The sequence below is a fragment of the Calidris pugnax genome, unplaced genomic scaffold, assembly GCF_001431845.1.
Source record: "Calidris pugnax isolate Ruff unplaced genomic scaffold, ASM143184v1 scaffold111, whole genome shotgun sequence".
Lineage (NCBI taxonomy): Eukaryota > Metazoa > Chordata > Aves > Charadriiformes > Scolopacidae > Calidris > Calidris pugnax.
The window spans coordinates 5,991,680-6,011,442 of NW_015090872.1; the positions used below are offsets into that span (position 1 = coordinate 5,991,680).

Sequence of the window (19,763 nt, forward strand, 5' to 3'; positions counted from 1 at the left end):
TAGTTAGAGCCTGATGAAGAGCCTTTCCTTCTGTTGTTCCTCATAGGTCCATTAAATCAGCAGCTATGGAAAGATGTGGACCGTACTAGTTTTACTTTGCGTGAGCTGCTTGGCAAAAGATGAGGGTCAGATTACTTTGGGTGTTCAGATGTTCTTGCTGGGGAAATGGCAATTTCTGGTCTTCAGAATGGAAAGCTGGAAGTAGCTTGTATTAGGATGGAGATGAGCAATTCAGCAGTTACGTTAATGAGAAACAACCATTGGTGCAGGTGATCTCAGACCTTTTAAAATACTGTGTGGAGCACCAGAGCGTGGTCTTTTCCACTGTTATGGAAAGAAAATCCCCATAACAGAATGGAACAGTTACAGAACAGAATGATCCTGGAATAATGTTATTTTTAACTCTGTATTCCATAACCACTGTGATTTCAGCCTGAGAGTCCATACGCCGAGAGGATGCTATCGACTGGAGAATGGATATGTTATATAATACCTATTATACATTCAGTGTGTTTATATAAATGCACATTTCTTATGTAACTGTGCCACTAGGAAAACAGTGAGGTTGGACAAGTCGGTTTCTCCTTCCGTTGCTGCTCCGCTTTGCTTGTTGATTCTCGAGCGCTGTCACAAGACTCTGGAATTTGTGTTACTGCTGTGTGTACCCAAGTGAATCTCTCCTTCTTTTCAAAAGCTCCATTCACATTTGGGTCTTGCTGTTTTTTCTCAACTGTTGTTTCTTTTTTTAAATATAATATTTGGCTGAAAGCCTTTGGTGTTGCTTTCACAAACACAGGAGTAACCTGGTTAGTATATATTAGAGACTGACAGTTGACTAGCACAGTATTCAGTGGCTGTGCTTTTCAACTTTAAATAACATCCACAGCAGCCTCCTCAAGTGATGTGATAGACCTGGTAAAGAAATGCCAACTGTCAGCTTGATTTTTGGTCTACTCTGCTCTGACATAAACCTTCCAGACAGCTCAGACCAGTGTCCTTCATATTCCAAATTAATCCAAAATTTTTTGTGGTGATGAAAGGGAAAGAAATTACTTTAGAGTGCAGTTTTCCTGCACTGAACATCCTTGAGTAACCTTGCTGACACCAGAAACTTACCATCTACTCAGACATGCCCATCTGCTCGTGATGGCAACTCTGAGCCCAAGACATTATTTACATTCCAATGGATTTGCCATCCAAGATCTCCGTATCCAAGTGTCCAAAAGAAGAAAACTTTTTTCTTTTTCTTCAAGGAGCCTTAATTTTTCTAGCCTGGGAGTAAAAGAACAGTGCCAAGAGGCTAGATTGACTAGGTAGGCAATTGCCTTGCAAGGAATCAAGAATCAATCTCAATACAAGAGAGATCTCGAGGTGCTGAAGCAAGTGCAGAGAAGGGCAACGAAGCTGGTGAAGGGCCTGGAGCATCAATCTTATGAAGAGCGGTTGAAGGAGCTGGGACTGTTCAGTTTGAGGAAGAGGAGGGTGAGGGGAGACCTTACCACTCTCTACAACTACTTGAAAGGACACTCTAGAGAGGTTGGTGCTGGTCTCTTCTCGCAGGTAATTAGTGACAGAACGAGAGGGAATGGCTTCAAGCTCCAACAGGGTAGGTTTAGACTGAACGTTAGAAAAGAATTTTTCACAGAAAGAGTGGTCGGGCGATTGGAATAGGCTGCCCAGGGAGGTGGTTGAGTCGCCATCCCTGGACTTGTTTAAGAGTCGTTCAGATGTGGTGTTGGGAGATATGGTGTAGCGGAGAAGGGGAGAGCTTTGTAGAGTAGGGTTGATGGTTGGACTCAATGATGCTAAGGGTCTTTTCCAACCTAAATGATTCTATGGTTCTATGAATCTTCTGTCCAACAGCCCCACCACAGTGTCTTGAACAGAAGAGTAGCACAAAGTTTCTGGTTTACTTTTCACACATTGTTCCAGGAAGGACCTGAACTGTAGTGTGGGTATCAGTTCGTAAGGTTAGAAGGAATAATGTATCATCCTTTTTCTCCCAACTGTACGTCAAACTGAGTTGTAGTAGAAGCACCTTGGAGGTGGGCTGGAGGTGCAGAGGGGCTGATGTAAATCATCTTCTCTGTCTTTCTGTGCATGAGATCATCTCATGGTGGATGAAGGAAGGTGATGGATGGGTTCTCAGGGTGAAACATCACTTTCCAGCTAGAAAGCAGATGGATTTTCACTTTTACATTTCACTTGACTTCTTTGGGACGTTCTCTTATCTGTGCCACGCTTTGTCTGGACTCTTCTTTTATAGCTGTCTTCTTTTTCCCTTTTTGTATCCCTTCCTTCTCTGTCACTCTTATCTCAGCAGGTGGCTTAAACTTGCTTCTCCAGACTGGGAACTGAAGCAAACATTGAGGTCATCTGAATGAAAAGAATGGGGATGTCATTGCATCTAAAAATAATCCCAGTACCTGCTAGGTGATATATTTGTCCCTGGACTTACTCAGCAGTCTGCATTTATTTCCAATTAGTCTGACTCTAGATAGAAGAATGGGTGTCACTCCAGGGGATAACTCAGTTCAAACCTCGGAAGAAATCCTGGCCGAAAAAACCCATAAAATTCCTGGCCTTGTTGTAGAGGGGAAAGAGTATAGAAACACAGTTCTTGCCTTACACCAAGTCACTAAATTCTGCTTTCTGTTATTCTTGACAGTGGCCAGTGCTGGTTGCCTGTGGTCCCTGCCCAGTGTTCTTCCAGTGTCTTTAAAATACGTATTTCAGTCAGGAAGGTTTCTTCAGGAAATAAGAAACGATCTTTTCCCCTCCCTTTGGAAGGACCTCAGAGCACCCTCAAAGTTTTCAGCCCTAGTATTCCAGGCACAGATAAGTCACCCATTGCCCTAGAGGCTCCAACATGTTCTCCTGACATCAGCGACTTAAATGCATTTGGCATCTCTTTAAGAAACGCAGCGGGGATTTGGGAGAATCATATTCTTCCTGTTAGTTCGGGGAGCAACAGCATCCAAATGCTGTGAGAGTTTTGGGGTTTTTTTCCAAGCTTTATACAGGATAACATTATCCATTAAAAGCAGCTATTTTTATGCTGAACTGTTGCCATGACCTGTATTTCACAACTTGCACGTATACACTGAAAAATTATCTTGCTCTTCTGTCCAACAGCCCCACCACAGTGTCTTGAACAGAAGAGTAGCACAAAGTTTCTGGTTTACTTTTCACACATTGTTCCAGGAAGGACCTGAACTGTAGTGTGGGTATCAGTTCGTAAGGTTAGAAGGAATAATGTATCATCCTTTTTCTCCCAACTGTACGTCAAACTGAGTTGTAGTAGAAGCACCTTGGAGGTGGGCTGGAGGTGCAGAGGGGCTGATGTAAATCATCTTCTCTGTCTTTCTGTGCATGAGATCATCTCATGGTGGATGAAGGAAGGTGATGGATGGGTTCTCAGGGTGAAACATCACTTTCCAGCTAGAAAGCAGATGGATTTTCACTTTTACATTTCACTTGACTTCTTTGGGACGTTCTCTTATCTGTGCCACGCTTTGTCTGGACTCTTCTTTTATAGCTGTCTTCTTTTTCCCTTTTTGTATCCCTTCCTTCTCTGTCACTCTTATCTCAGCAGGTGGCTTAAACTTGCTTCTCCAGACTGGGAACTGAAGCAAACATTGAGGTCATCTGAATGAAAAGAATGGGGATGTCATTGCATCTAAAAATAATCCCAGTACCTGCTAGGTGATATATTTGTCCCTGGACTTACTCAGCAGTCTGCATTTATTTCCAATTAGTCTGACTCTAGATAGAAGAATGGGTGTCACTCCAGGGGATAACTCAGTTCAAACCTCGGAAGAAATCCTGGCCGAAAAAACCCATAAAATTCCTGGCCTTGTTGTAGAGGGGAAAGAGTATAGAAACACAGTTCTTGCCTTACACCAAGTCACTAAATTCTGCTTTCTGTTATTCTTGACAGTGGCCAGTGCTGGTTGCCTGTGGTCCCTGCCCAGTGTTCTTCCAGTGTCTTTAAAATACGTATTTCAGTCAGGAAGGTTTCTTCAGGAAATAAGAAACGATCTTTTCCCCTCCCTTTGGAAGGACCTCAGAGCACCCTCAAAGTTTTCAGCCCTAGTATTCCAGGCACAGATAAGTCACCCATTGCCCTAGAGGCTCCAACATGTTCTCCTGACATCAGCGACTTAAATGCATTTGGCATCTCTTTAAGAAACGCAGCGGGGATTTGGGAGAATCATATTCTTCCTGTTAGTTCGGGGAGCAACAGCATCCAAATGCTGTGAGAGTTTTGGGGTTTTTTTCCAAGCTTTATACAGGATAACATTATCCATTAAAAGCAGCTATTTTTATGCTGAACTGTTGCCATGACCTGTATTTCACAACTTGCACGTATACACTGAAAAATTATCTTGCACTCAAAAGGTGCTTCAGTGAAAGCTCCGTGAAATTCTGTGCAAAATCTCATTACCTTCTTGCGTATTTGGTTTTTTTTGGTTTGGATCGTTTTGGGGAGTTGTTTATTACTTTGTAGTTCTAGTGCCAACTTTGGTGTTTGTAATAGACGTGACTTTTGTCAAAGCATGATTGGCCTCCCAGTACCTTACCAAACCCACTCCACAGAAAATATGAAGCACGGAGGTGGAAAATAATCATGTGAAACTCTTGGAAAAAGTCACTGGTGAGCCCAAGGACAGAAGCCAAGCACCCTGTGTTTCCAGTGCTCTGCCCCTGCCACTAGAAAACACGACTTTCTCTGGTGACGTGTATGAGAGATACATGAGCAGTATTGCATTCTTTTTGCTTGAGGTGGTAAGGGGGAGCTGTTAAACTGATATTCAGCTGAAATATTTAACCTTTGGTAGCTATTAGAAGCAACTTAGTGATGCCCTTATCTGTGACTCGAAATAACTAGGGGCCTTTCCTTGTGGCTTAGAGAGATGAGGTTTTTAATTCTCGAGGAGTGAAGGGGAAGGATTTTGCCTTTTGTTTTGCACAAACTTTAGAAGTACCCGGACTCTTACGTAGTAGCCCTGTCTTTTCTCTTGGTTTCTCTAGAAATCTCCCTTGGAGAGCACAGGAGGCATAAAATGTCAGCTTTAAGCGAGTTGTAGTTAAAAGGCTGGTGGTGTTTAATTTGTAACCCAAAAAAAAGCTCATCTTTGCTGGATGCTAGTTTATTGACAGAGTTTCTAACTACATTTTGATTTCCATGTTAATCAACAAGATTCCATTTTCTTGATGGTTTTTGTGTCACAAATTCTTGCACTGTTCAGACAGTCCTTCAGGAAAAGCATGGCAGGCAAGAATTCATTGCTAATGTAAAAATACCAAGAAAGAGGAGGGTGAGGGGAACTATAAATAACCACCGAAATGTCACAGAGTCAGTCATTTTTTCCTCCACAAGTCAGCTTTAGCAGTTAAGGTCAAGATAACATTTCCATGTCAATGGTCAGTTACATCAAAATTCTAAAACAGGAAGATTGAATGGAATTTTGGATATATTTTTTTCTTGTATTCTGCCCAGATTTGACCAATTTACAGTCTCTTCGGTCTGCCAGCTATGAGTTCCAGTGTTATTTTGGTTAAGCTCTTTGCCAGAGTGGCAAGCTTGGATTGGAGCATCAGGTTTATTAAAGGCTATGAAATTAAATTCTCTACCAAAAGAAAATAAAAAAAGCCCACTTCTTGCCGATAGTCACTTCTTTGTATTTCCTTTGATGCGGTTAAGTTTGACTTGAATTTTAGCCTAACAATGTGCTACGCAGTCTTGTTTTGTTTTCACAAAGTTCTAATCAGTTTAAACTGCAAGCGGTTTGAAATGCCTCTCTTAACAGCTTCCTCAGCGTTGTTAATTAAGCCTGAAATCTCTGTGTTGTCCACAATTGTATCTAAACAAGGAGCAGAGTGTATCTGCTCACTGTTTGCCACATCTCCCAGCTGCATATAATTCTGCTGCCTGTGCAGAAAGTAATCACAACAGGACAGATCCTTCGGTCCTTATTTAGGCAAAACTCCCGGGGTGGCATACGAGGTCAGGCACATCATGTGTTGAGGAAATAGATGGATTTGATGGTGAGAACATGTAAGACAAGCAGTGCCACATCTATAGTGCAAAGACTGCTAGTGCTTGGGCATGGGGAATGGTTTTGCTTTATTCCCCAGAGCACTTTGTACCACGGAGCCCTGAGTTATGATTAGGCTTTGTAGGTGCTCTCACCTGACATGTGGGTGTTAGTAACAGGTAAAAGTGCAGGCTATCAAAATCCGTGATGGATTCCCCCTGTCCCTTTGAAGTAAATCTAATAGAATAGCATAGTTTTTTAAAGTATCAAAGTTCACTCCAGTGGAAAAAGAGTCCTCAGAAATCCTCGAACCTATCTTTCTGCATTTGGCAAAGCCAGCGGATGATTTATCTCTAGGTAGTGACCCCAGTGGTATGAAGCAATACTAATCTTCCAAGGCACGTCCACCGTCGTGCGACGGGGTCCAGGGATTTCAGTGGTAGCTCTGTGCCAGTTTGCTTGAGCTGCACAAGCCTTGAACAAACTGTTTACCGCTGGCGTTCTGGGAGGGATTCTGAGGGATTTCCTTCAAATTAGAAATCTTTGAAAATCTGTGTCTTGCGCCAGGTGTTGTATTATGCAACACTTTGGAATGAGGGCCAGAGGTCTGGTCAGGAGCTTGAGATCTCCTTGGATTGAAGAAATCCGAGATGGAAACTGCCTTATCAGATCATCCTTCCCTGCCAAGGCGGGCCCATCTCCTGTGCTCCACTGGTGCTGCTGTGCTTTGTGGATGCTCATCCCTCCAGCACTCCAAAAGCCTGCCCCAGCTTAGTTGGTGGGATGTTTTCTGGACCAGATGCAGTCCTGGTGTAGCGTGACCAACCTCACGTAGCTTTACTGGGGTTCATCCCTGGTGTGTAGTGTGGTCAGCAGTGCTGACGGCGAGCGTGAGCTGCGTGCACTGACATGTACCATGAACTGCTTCAGTCCTGTGGGCAATGTGCAGCTCCTCTTTTTTGGTGTCACTAGCCAAGGTGTGAAAAGGTTTGGAAATGCACCTCCACCAGAAAGAAAAATTACTGAAGCAACAAGAGTTGGTTGCCAATAGATATAGTGATGTCCTTTTACACAGTAGTAGCTAAGGATGCTTTCAATTGCTTGGCTCACTGTAGTATTATGCGTGGCTATAATTATTGTTGTTAAAAAATTTTATAACTATAGACTTTTTTTATTCTCCATGCTTTTTTAAAGTCATCTGTGAGTTAGCAGCACTCCCCCAGTATTAAAATCTTTTCTCTTGCAGATTGCTGTAGTTACACATGGAGTTCTCTCATGCTGTTCCCCAGTACTGCGCCTCCCAAAGTCAGACCTTGTTGACTTTGGAGGTGTGTGCAGTTGTTATGGACTGAAAAAAAAAAAAACCAACCCAAAAACAAAACTGGAGTTGTTGCTGTTAAAAATACTTTGTTTCCATAAAGTAACCATTTGGGCACACAAACTACAAGTATTTATCAAACCTAACAGCATCCAGTTTCTCACTGGAACATGCAATTTTCGCAGCCATTTTATTTACAGGCAAACTGAGGCACGGAGCATGGGAGTACTTTGCCACTGACAGTTATTTGGTTGAAAAGGCAGAAGTAAAAGCCAGAATTTTATCTTTCAGCACCAGTTTAGAGACTGAATCACTCATTTGTTACATTTGTAAGTGCTGCTGTTTTAAAGTGACAAAGATCTCAGTGTTGTCAGAGCAAGAAATGTACAGAAGATGAGTAGCTTTGAGTGCCAGAAAGTAGTTAAGTAATTTCCAACATCAGGCTTCTTGTGGATTTTAGCTGGAAGGAGTCAGTGTGATTGTGGTTGGACATTGAGCCTAATGCAGAGCAGATTGTTTAACCCTCATGTTCCTTCATCCCTCATGTTCCTTCATCACTCTCAACTCAGTGGTACTAGAGGTGGACATGGGTTTTATCTAAACTGGTACTGAGCAACAGAGAAGTCACCCTGTCCCTGCCTGTATAGTTCTAAACGTTAATTATGTTCACCATTACCTTTCTCCAGGTAGTATAGCCAGCTCGAGTGCCTGCCAGATCCAGCAGCCTTCTCTAGGTTTCCTCTCCAGCCTTTGGTGTGCTCAGGCAATGGCAAACCATCTCTTGGCCCTCACTTGATAAGACAGCTATTGTAAGAAGGAACAAATGGAGCTCCTTCTTCCTCTCACTGTAGAGCATATTTGACATCTGCATATCATTTCTGAAGCATTTCTCAAACCCTGTTCCATTTTCATCATGGCCTTTATGTTATTGCACACTTGTGGACTCAATTGCGTGTCATTGTCATCTTGGCTACTAACATAAGCCATGAAATATATCTAGTCTTTCTCTAATAGTTACAGGACAACGGGAAAGGATGCCTTCACCCTGTATGCTGAGAGGAGATTGCCAGATTCACCTCCAGCTGCTCCGAGTCCAAAAATACAAAGCTGAATTAGGTTTTCCTGACAAGAAAAGCAGATTCCAGCAGAGGGGAAGCGTGCCAGCTGTGGTATTGCTACTGTGCTGGGAAAGCCACTAAAAACTGAGCCGAATGGAAGAACTATTTGAAAGCCACTGAATACAGCAGCCTCCAGGGCCTGAGTCTACACTATGCAGTTGGTAACTGTATGCCCAGCTCAGACCCACATCGCACTGGTAATCTTGCAGTGTAATTTATTCCAGTATCTTCCCTCCCCTCTCCCAGCACAACAAGCTGTACCAGCTAAGGAGCACCCTCACTGCTTAAAACTGTGTCTGAATTAGGGTTTTTGACAGGATATTTTGGGCTGTTAGGGGTCATATCTCTTGCCCCGACACACTGTCTTGGATATGCCAGTGTGGCCTGAACGTCAGAGAATTGGCCAAGGTCCTTGCTGGACCTACACCTCTGGAAGGAACGTGTCACTGATAATGTGTCCAGCTGGTCAGGCTAAGTGAAAAAGATCAATTCACACATGTCCAAATTCACTCCTCAAATAGGGAGGAAGGAATTTAATGCTGGCCATTAGTGAATTAAATACTGTGTTTGCCAAGATTTACCCATCTGTCGAGATAGCAACTGGGGATGGCTGGGAATTTTTTGGGGGGGAAGTCAGGTCTTGGATTTTTTTTTTTTTCTAGAAATAATGCCAAAAAAAAAAGTTTTGAAAGTGTTGAAATTACATCTTGACACTTAACCCCTCCACCAATGTCTGCTTTATATTTAATTTATAATCCAACTATATATTTGCAGACCCAAAACCTAAGTGAAACCATTTGAAATTATTTGAAGTGCAGTGTTTCAATTGACCTGATCTAATTTGGGGTTTATAAATTCACCAGACTTCTTGAGATTAAAGTGTTCTGTCTTCACTTAAGTATGGAAACATTTTCAAGCCTCAAAAATTATCCCACATTGGGGAAAATGTCTCCTGCTCCACTCTGCTCTCCTCACAGTCTGAGGAAATGAAGGAGGGAGTCACAAGACTTAAAGCAATTCACTTACCGCACTTTACTAAGTTACAGTTCAACTACAGTAGTTGACCATGTGCCTGTTTTTAGCACAACAGTCACTTTTGATTCCCGCAGCTAATATCATCTCTGTGCAGTCACTCCAAAAAATGTGTTTCTTCTGCAGCGCTCGCAGAAAGTGAGTTCATGTCCCTGTGCGTGAGTTGCCAATGTAATTTATTCCAGCAGCTCCCCTCTCCCAGCAAAATAAGCCATACCATGCTTGTGTCCCCGCTCGTGAGCTCTCCTCAGTCTCCTGTCCAGAGTGCAGGGGAGATTATTTATGTTCATTAGAGCTCTGGATGAATTGCCAGTACAGAAGAAGCAATGACTAATCTCTGTGTGGCTTTTCTTCTCCCATTCATCGCTAGGTCGTTGTGGGAGGAGCCCCTGTGCTGCACTATGTTGTGAGTTACTGCTGTCACCCAAAACTTGATTATAAGGGGTTATAATCTATGGTGTTTGGGAAGCAGGATGAGTTGTAGCCCACAGGCTGTCACTGCAGGTCTGCTTTCCAAAGCCATTTGCCAGCTTCCCATCTGGGATGTGAAGTTTTCAGGAGGGGATTCAAACACTTCCCATTTCCAATCTTCAATGGCTCTTGCACCCCAGAAGCCTTTTCCAGCAGTTTAGATTTTCACTTTGTATCCCATGTTTAAACCTAACATCTGAAGGGCAACTCCCTTTGGCTTTCTGTGGTTTCTGAAGGGCCAGGTATTGCTATAGGGAGGCCCTCAAACAGCTCCCACCTCTGGTTGCTGTCAGATACTTGTTCCCACTTCGCTGCTGATTGTGCTGTACACGTTTAGGTCTCTTAGTTTTAACTTACAAGCTGATGCTTGATGTAGTGGTCATTTCAGTTCTTTGTGTTTTTAGTGTGCCTTTGCTTGGGGGTATTTTTCTTACTGGTATATTAGGGTGTATTGTTCATCTTGGGTGAGATTCTTTCTTTGCCATGGATAGGCAGTTTTAACCTCAAGAGAGGCAGACCCAGACTCAGCACTTAACATTGGGCTGACCTTCTATTTAGAAATGGACGGTTCTTTCCCTATCCTTTTTAAACTCAAAAAATTGGTTGAACTTCGAGACACAAGTGTCTCTGAAAAAGAAAGGTGGTCCCTGCCTTTTAGCCAAAAATATGGGAAAAGGGTGGTAAGCTTTCCCCTCAGCCCATGCTGGATTTGTGGTCCATATTCTTATGACATGAATTTGACTACACCCCCTGGGTCTGATGTTTCCTAGCTGGTTCTTATCTTTCTTCTCTGTGCCTTGCTTTGGCCCTCTGTGTAGCTCATCAGATGCATTCAGCTCTACCTGTTGATTACAAAGAAGGCTGGGAATGGAAGCTTGGGAGAAAAGAAGAAAAATAGTGCTATTAGGTTTTTTTCTTCATCTTGTTTCACTTTCTGGAGGTCTGAAAGCTCCAAGAGGTGCTAGGAGAGTTAGCTAAACTGTGAAAGAGAGCAAAATCAAGAAGCCAAATTTATAATCCTACAGGGATGCTATTCCCATAATGTGCAGAAATACCTTTGTGCAGGTTGTTAGCTGCTGGGGCAGCACTTAGGCATGTGGGATAACCTGATTAGAGAATCAAAGAAAACCCTGTTAGCTCCACAGGCCAAATCCTGCCTTACAGCAACTTGATGTCAAATGGGTGTGAATCAAGGAAGCTTTCCTTTTGGCATCTTCTGGTAACACCTTGAAGAGAAGGGTCTGAGCCAGGGTTCTAGCAAAGGAAGAGGCTTAAGCAAATATACTTCCAGACAGGGAGTGAGCTGGAGTCTGAAACTAATGACTTTGTTTTTCCTCACTGGTACAGACTTGGAAGGATGAAAAGAATAAATTTCTGCAGTCTCATTTACAGGTTGTATAGAAGACTTAATCAGGAGTTGGTTAATTTAAAACGCTTGTCTTGCTTAGCTGCAAGAATGTCAAACAGTGTGACTGAGCTGAGATTTGGGAGCAGAAGACGTGCATTTTCTGAAGGCATAACCCAGAAGTGTGATTACCTGCTGTCCTGGGCACTACAAAACTCCCACCAAAGTCAGCGTTAACATGAAATGTCGGACGAGATGATTGTAATGATCCCTCGCGGTCTTAAACCCTGTGTCTCTGAAACATGTGAGTAGGAGTTGTATCAGATCTGTAGTGAGCTGTATCAGATCTGTAGTGAGAGCGTTTCCAGGCCACGCTGCTTGGTGTTAAACCCCTTGGCAGGGTGGCTGCAGCTGCAGGTTTCTGCTCCGTTCAGAGGACCAGGTGGGCTGTGCTCAGTGTTGCTGCCTGGAGCACTGTTCCGTAGGCTGTGGTGGCAGACCAGGGAAACCTCTTAGCAGATCAACTCCCAATGTGTAGGTAAGCTGTGAAACTCCAGCCATGTTGTGGGTGCTCAGTGTTTATCAGAATTCAAAAAGCAATCAGGGAAGTTTATGGGAATTACAGCCACTTGAGGCTCAGTACGGAGAAGTTGAGCTCTGGCTCGGGAGGTCCCAAAGCCAGAAACGGCTGGAGGCTGGGAGCATATCCTAAGGAATGGCTGTGTTTTGCTTGCCCTGTTCTCATACCTTGGCCTCTGTTTTTGGCAATGGTTGGAGTCGAAGCAGGCAGTGACTTGGTGAGGCAAACGCTCCGTACCCACGCATACAGAGAAGTTGTCATTAGTTGCCTTCCGAGTGGCACAATCTTCCGTTGGTCTCTGCAGGTATGCTGCGTTGCTTCCTTGGCAATACAGAGAGCAGCACGGATACGGACTCAGATGATGTGATCTGCTTATGCAAAGCAAAATGGTGAATTTGCCAGGTTATTCCTCCAAGAAGGAAATTATTGACCTTGCTTTTTCTGGCATACCAGCTACTGTTATAATGATTATGATGGTGACAGCAACCAGAAAGAAAGGCCAGCAATAATTCTTTCCTGCCCATTATTACAAGGCATAAAGTAAAATCCAGCCTGAAACTAACTCTAGTCTGGCTGTGCTGTCTTTGCAGATGTGTTAGGCAGTTCTCATATGGGTTGAAATTCGGGACTTCTCATATCAACCTTTCCAAAACCAATCCTTTTGATCTTCTGATATGAACCTGTGCATCTCCATGTTTGTATCTTACCAGTGATTTGCAGCCCAGAGATAATGTCCGATAACAAATATGTGAGTGTAGAAGTAACCTCTCTGAGCTCCTGGGTGATTCATCTCCTGACAACACATTTTGGCTGCACATGTAAGGGCTGGATCTTGCCCCTGAGAATATTGGCTCAAAGAAGCAATAACAATGTGGTCAGTCAAAGCACTACTTTCCCTGGGAATTTTGTTACATGAGGAAGCAGAAGAACTTTAGCCTGCCCGTGTTTGTCAACATGATCTGCCTTCCAGCAGCTTTTTATACTTCTGTCCCATTAGATTTTTGTGTTTCCTTTTTTTCCCCTCCTTATTTCTTAATCATAATAAGTATCGTAATCATAGACCTTCTGCCTCATCCAAGATGCAAATGTTGATTAATAACATTATTTGATAACTCCACATGCATCAAGCAAGAGTAGTGAGTGAAGTTCACTTTCTCAAAGTCCAGTGAAATGACCCAAATCATGGCCACAGATTTATTGTTTCCATCTGTCTATGTGGGTTGCATCCTCCATTCATGAAATATGTCTTTTAAGGTGCTTGGTTTGAAAGGGTAAGTTGGACATTTGGTGCCAGAAGTCTTGCTGTGCCTCACAAACGACCATCTGAAGCAAAACTGTGTTGGTGTTTCTATAACTGATGGCAAGGGGGTTGAAATGAGATGAATCAGTGGACACCACTTGAAAGGAGGAGGTTTTTTTGGCTCCAGTGCTTCAGGAGCAGGGTAGTATGTAAAACCTCTGCGGCAAGGAGCATGGCCTTAGAGCTGGCATTTCACAGTCATTGTCTCAAACATTGTGGTCCAGAGATAAATGAACAGTGTCAGTCATCCTGAGCTCCTGTCCTTGTGATGCTTTCATTGCAGACACTACTTTATTCTCTCCCCAGACTCAACAGCAGTATCTGTGGTGGAAGAGGAAGATTGGAATTTTCTTATAAGGCAGATAAAGATCCTTTATGGGAGCTCTGTTGGCAGAGCAGTTTGAGGGTCTCTGTGTAGCCCCAGGATTTGAGCTTCAGCTTTGCACGGCACATTGTGGAGGTTGTCTCTAACCAACTCAGCTGCAAAAGGTCATTCAGTCTGGGCAGTTCAGAGGCAAAAACCCAGGAGTGCAGGCTGCATAACTCCTTTGCGTGCTCTTGGCTACAGAAGCCACAATGTCTCAGATACACCCACCTGATGGGCCATCTCTGATCGCTTATCAGAGCTGCTGAGAGAAGGCTTGGTTTGTGTTCTCACACTATACTGAAGGCATGACCCTGTGCTGTTATCATACTCTGTTGACTGTACTGTGCCTATCTAGAAGAAATGAAAAGAAAGTACCTAAAGCTTCCAAGTAGACCAGCTGGCCTTTGTTAACGTCCTGCTGAGAAGGTGTTCACATCTGTTGTGTATGTTTTGTTTGCAGAACACGCTGGAGCAATGCAGCGTCTGTGCAAAGCCCATTATGGAAAGGATCCTCCGAGCCACTGGGAAGGCCTACCATCCCCACTGCTTCACCTGTGTGATGTGCCATCGCAGCCTGGATGGGATCCCCTTCACAGTGGATGCTGGTGGGAACATCCACTGCATCGAGGATTTCCATAAGTATGCCCTAAGCGGCTTTCAGTGGTTTTGCTTATTGTCTTTCTCTTTTGTCCCTAAAAGTCCTCCTTTTTTAGCCTGAGTGTCCAAAAAGATCTGAACTCTTTGCCACTTCCTTCCAAGGCTCTTAATTAATAGGCAGAGCTTTGCTCTAGGCAGGCGCACCGTGGCATACAAGATTAATTGGTTAGAGCCTGATATCTCTGTTTTGCTTAGGTCTGAATTTGTGGGTAACCTCTATGTTCATCTGTTTTAAATGTTCTGCGTTTCCCCCTGCCTTCCCCTGCACTCAGCTTGTGCACATTTCTCCTCATTGCCTGTACCTGCCCTTCCACATCGGCGTCTCCCCCCTTCTTCCACCAAGCAATTAAGAGAGGTCTTGTACTGTTGCACTCTGCAGGTGTTTGCTTACCGGCTAGAGGGATCTAGGTGGCCACAGGATGCTCACAGCTCCTCTTGTTTCTCGTTGCTAATTAGGTTTTTAAAGCTGCTAAAAATACAGCCCTGGTAATAATTTATACTGAAACTGCTATTTAAAGTATGTTGAAAGGTATAGTTGCAAGTAGTTTCTGTCACTGCCATGCTACCACCCCCATCATCACAACTAATCTAGGGAAGACAGGTAGATATAATCAGAGCACAAATGTTTCCCCTGTACGGAAAAGACAGACACGTTACACCCCTCAATTAAAAGAAGAAATCAATACTGACAAATGTGAGTTTACATCTCAACCATTTATCTCTTAATTTCTAAGGGGGTAGACTTAATGAGAGCCTCGTGACATCAGTGTGTGGGCCTGAAAGCTCAAAGAAGCAGGCTGACTTGACAGAAAGGGAAGCAGCTGCGATCAACTGGCATGTTAAAATCCAGGATGAGAATGTTCCCTGTAGCTCAGAGAGGCAGTGTTAATTGGCAGCTGTTATGTTACCTTGCATTTCTGAGCCAGCAGTCGTGTGCAAGGCAAAATTGCTCCTGAGCAGAGGCCTGAGAGAACACTTACACACCACTTGGGCTCCTGAAGGATTTGCCTCACGTCCACTTAACATTTGGAGGCTGCTCCTTCCCCAAGCCCCACAGGCCAAGGGCTCACATGCCTTCAGGAGAAAGGTTGAGAGGGAGAGCTGCTATCCCATGTTGAAGTCTCTTGGCAGCAACTAGATCTGGACTTCAGGGCTCTGAGAGTGAGTAGTGGGAGGCTGTCAATCCAAGGAAAGGACACAAAATTGGTGAGTGAAAGATTGAGGGGAAGATGATGGGAATACCGTGAGACCTAATGTGACACTCAGAATGTCTTTGGCCAACCACACACTTAGCAGCGCTTCAGCCAGCCCAGTTTTAATTTATAGAATCATAGAATGGTTGAGGTTGGAAGGGACCTCTAAAGGTCATCTAGTCCACCCCCCTGCCCCGCAACTGATCTGGGATGACACGTTTTCCTGCTCTGGAGGTCAAGTGCACTACATCTTTTACATTCTTTCAACAACAAAACTGTAGCTGATGCTCACGCTGTCCCTTAGCTACCCACTGAGTTTATGCCCTGCAGTAGCACATCCACATCCCCTGAAATCTCCAGGAGTCATCTCTGGGTCCTGGGAGTTAATACTTGGCTCATAATGAATTACCCACAGCGGCCTGGACAGAGAAATGTTGAAGTATTTTTAAGCACCACATTTGAGCTAAATGGCACAAGGAAGCGCCTGCATGAAGCAGCATATAATTAACTGCGATTACAGCTCCGGTCAGATCATGATCCATTTAAGTTATTTTTCAGAGCGCTCGCTATAGCCACTGTTTAATTCATTTTTTCGTTAGATCGCAGCTACACAGACATCTTTCATCTGCTGCCAGTGAAATTAATATTTTTCTTTATTCCTAGTAACGACAGATTTTTTTTTTTTTCTTTCCTAAGCTAGTTAATTCTGAGGTGGTTCATGTGACAGGCTGGGTGGCAGAGTCAATCTTTCCTAGGCATTTCAGAAGAGAAGCACCTTTGATCTCCTTGTGTTCTGATGTTTGCCATAAGCATTGCCCTCTCTTGCTCCATAGCCTGTGACCCCAGCTCTCATTATATGGCAGCAGATTCTGTAGGTATGTTTCTTTTTTCTGAGCAGAATTTGCAGCCAGGGAATTGGTACCCATAGATTTGGAACCAAAACAGCAAATAACAATTCACCACAGGCTAAATGATCTCAAGCATCCCCACATGCCTAGGAGCAGGGATGGCCACTTCTTATGGGCAATTGCAGGGAGCAAAACCAGAGCTAATACAGAACACCTGCAAATTAGCCAGATGGGCATACGGTGGGCAATATAAGGGGAAAAAGAAAGGTCTGTGCTCCTCTTGATCCCTCAGCTGACCTTGATTCAAGCCAGTCCCTTCACACAGTGAGTGATTGCCACTATGCAGCTCAGGCTGACTGGAAGAGAGATTGTTGGTGTCTCTGCACCCAGACTTGTTCCCTGCTAAGCCTGGGCAACCTGCTAATGGATAACTGCTAGAAAATGCAGCAAGTCAGAATTGCCATGATGCTGCTTGTTTGAGAGTGAGCACAGCCAGGAGCGTGTGCTCTTCTGTGCGTAAGTGGGTAAGATGGCTCAGAAGTTTAAAATGGATGGGATAAACATCAACAAATTAGTGTAATATCAGGGAAGTCTTTTTACCCTCTCTATAAAGACTATTTACTGATTTGTTTCAATCTCCAAATTCTAATATTTTGATATTTTTTTCAAGATATGTTCTTGAAGTAGATCCTTGTCAACTTTCTAGCTTAGGGTTTTCATGGACATCCTTAGAGTTAGGCAGGGGGTTGAGCATGAGGGTTGCATCAGGGCATAGGAGTCAAAATCATGAGTCATTCAACAGTTGTTATTCTATAGTTGTTAATTAGGGCAAGTAGAATATGCTTTACTGTCTGTCAGATATTCTTGAAGTCCTTTCCTAATAGTCTGCAAAATGCTCTTTAATATCCTGCAAGCCTGAAATTGCATTGTAAGACTAAAGTGCTCTATCCTGTCTTCTTTCCAAGGAGGCAGCTGTGCAGAGCTGCAAACCGTGACATGTACATGTGTGTGTGTTTGTACAAATACACAAGTTTCTTGCTTGTTTAACTGCTTGCTGGTGCAGTTAAAAACTTTCAGTCTGAGCTTGAGGATGACTGGGGCCGTCTCTTTCTTCTTTAGGAAATTTGCACCGAGATGCTCCGTGTGTAAGGAGCCCATCATGCCAGCTCCAGGACAAGAGGAGACTGTACGCATTGTCGCCTTGGATCGTGACTTCCATGTCCAGTGCTACCGGTGTGAGGTTAGTATTCTAATCACGTGAAGGACAGAAAGCAAAGGTTGGCTTAATTTAATCACCACTTCATGTTATACACACGTCTGGCGTACCCTGTTGTAACACTGGCTCTACAATCAAATTACTTCATTGACTTCAGCATGCAAGGAATTTTTCCTCATTTATATCAGCACAAACGAGAAGAAAATCAGGTCCCTTGTTTATAACAGGTTCATTATGAGAGCAGGAGAATGTGACTCAGGTAATTAGGGCTTAATATTTGAGAACATCATAAATTATAGCTTGGACACAAACGTTGCTCATGTTTATGTTCTTAAAATGAAAGCTAATGCATGTTAGAATTTGAGCAAGATTGTACAGGAAACTCAACATATGGCTCTGGGTTGAAGAATTTTAATGGACACATAAACATGATCATTCTTGTTTTGTGCAATGCTTTTTGTGCTACTTCCCTGTTCAGTTTCATTATGCACTTCATATAATTTTGATGGTAAGAATCTGAAGACAGAGAAGAAAAATCACCTTAAAGCAATTAACATGTGGAAACAGCTGTGTTAGGGAACCTTCAAGAATTCTTCAATTCAAGTGTTACTTGTTGGATAATACATCAGCCAGATGGCAGGGTAAGAAAATGAGACCAAATGTATTTCTTATCGCAGTTGCAGGTTTTAATAACTTGAACCGGAAAGAAGGATGGACTAAGGCTTAAAGGTCTAGGCTGAGACTTGAGGCATCTGGTTTACTTCTCAGTCTGACCTTGGCTTCCAGGGTACATATCAGCCCATTACTTAGGCCTTGTTTTTCTTAGAGATGCTGGGGCGTTCCTGCACTAAATTTTGTAGAGCCTAATTAGTCATGCAGCGTGTTCCCATGCTGGCTGCTGAGGCACCCAGGCTTCATGCACAGGAATGTCAGAAGTAGATGCAATGGAGAGCACGGACACTCGCTTGGCCTTGATCTCCATGTGCCTTAACTGTCTCAAAAGGAACAACAGTGATATTTCTCTTTCCACCACTTGCATTCCAGGTGTACTTACAAGCACAGATTTATGATGCAGGGGCACGGCCTCTAAGCGAACTGTTTTGGGCCTTTTAGTGGGGTTTCCATCTGCCTCAGTGACATCCTCCTTTCAGCAACAACCTTTTTGGGCCAATTGCAATACAAACAGGTGACAATTCTGGTAAGGGGAGACAGGCAGGCAGGCAGTTGGCTTAGCTGTCACCCCTGGAATAGATGCTATAGCTTTCTGTCATTAACTCTTCCAAAGGAGATTACCTGTAGTCAGATATTGGTACCAGACTTTCTTCCCAGTGATGCTTCTTTTTTTATCATTTTTTTGCATTAATAAATATGTGCTTAAATTTGATGTTTTCGCCAGTGCTTAAGACCTTTCCTTCCTCAGAAATGTGAAGGGAATAATCTCCTTTTATTTTCAATTGGATTAAGTTCAGCAGAGAACTTGGGAACCCATCTCCTCTGCAGCATTGTCCCTTATCTGGAAATGGCTTAATCGTGAAAGATATCACGTTCCTCAGCTTCATGCTTTATGCTGACTCAGGCTGGATCCTGTTACAAGGTGGAGAGTGAGGAGAGAGTTTCTTTGACTAATAGATTCTTCGCTTCATCTTGTTCTTCTTTCTTATTTACTTTGCTCTTTCTGTTTGCTTATTTCTTAGGACTGCGGTGGCCTCCTGTCTGAAGGGGACAATCAGGGCTGTTACCCTCTGGACGGGCACATCCTTTGCAAGACCTGCAACTCTGCTCGGATCCAGGCTCTGACTGCCAAGGCCAGCACTGATCTCTGAGTATCAACTGTGACCCTCCCCAGGATGCCCGTTGGGGAATATTGCACAAGCTTTGCATGATTTCTTTCCAGCCTAGGGTCTGAATCTCTATTTTAAAAAAGAAAACAAATGGAAAAAAAAAAAAAAAAAAAGACAAACAGAAAATGAAAACTGGAAGGCCTTGGAACAAGAGGGCAGTTCGAGAGACCATGTTCAGACTGCCTGTGACAGGCACCTAATTTAGACATGACTTTTCAGGAGGGCAGTGAGGGAGTCAGACCACCTGCTGTCACTGCAGCTGATGGAGATAAATGGTCACAGCACCAAAGTTATCTGTCTGTAGAAGGAAGTCTGAACATGGTCCTAACTGTATTTCTGTCCTGTCTCTTAAGAAGTTATAGTGGTTTGACCCCAGTCAGCAGCTAAGACTACACAACTACTCGTGCAGTTCTCTCCCTCCTCTCCCAAGAAGGGT

The 19,763-nt window shown here is 43.6% G+C and overlaps 1 protein-coding gene across 2 annotated transcripts in view; it reads left to right on the plus strand.

Annotated features, from left to right (window-relative positions):
• LPP (LIM domain containing preferred translocation partner in lipoma) overlaps positions 1-19,440 on the plus strand; it is a 316,293-nt gene extending 296,853 nt beyond the window's left edge. For both annotated transcript variants that reach the window (XM_014945829.1, XM_014945828.1), the window contains 3 exons: positions 14,033-14,211; positions 17,390-17,510; positions 19,181-19,440. In XM_014945829.1, coding sequence (XP_014801315.1) covers positions 14,033-14,211; positions 17,390-17,510; positions 19,181-19,309 — 429 coding nt within the window. In that variant the 3' untranslated portion in view covers positions 19,310-19,440. The remainder of the gene's footprint in view (positions 1-14,032; positions 14,212-17,389; positions 17,511-19,180) is intronic.
• Positions 19,441-19,763: the final 323 nt, after the last annotated feature.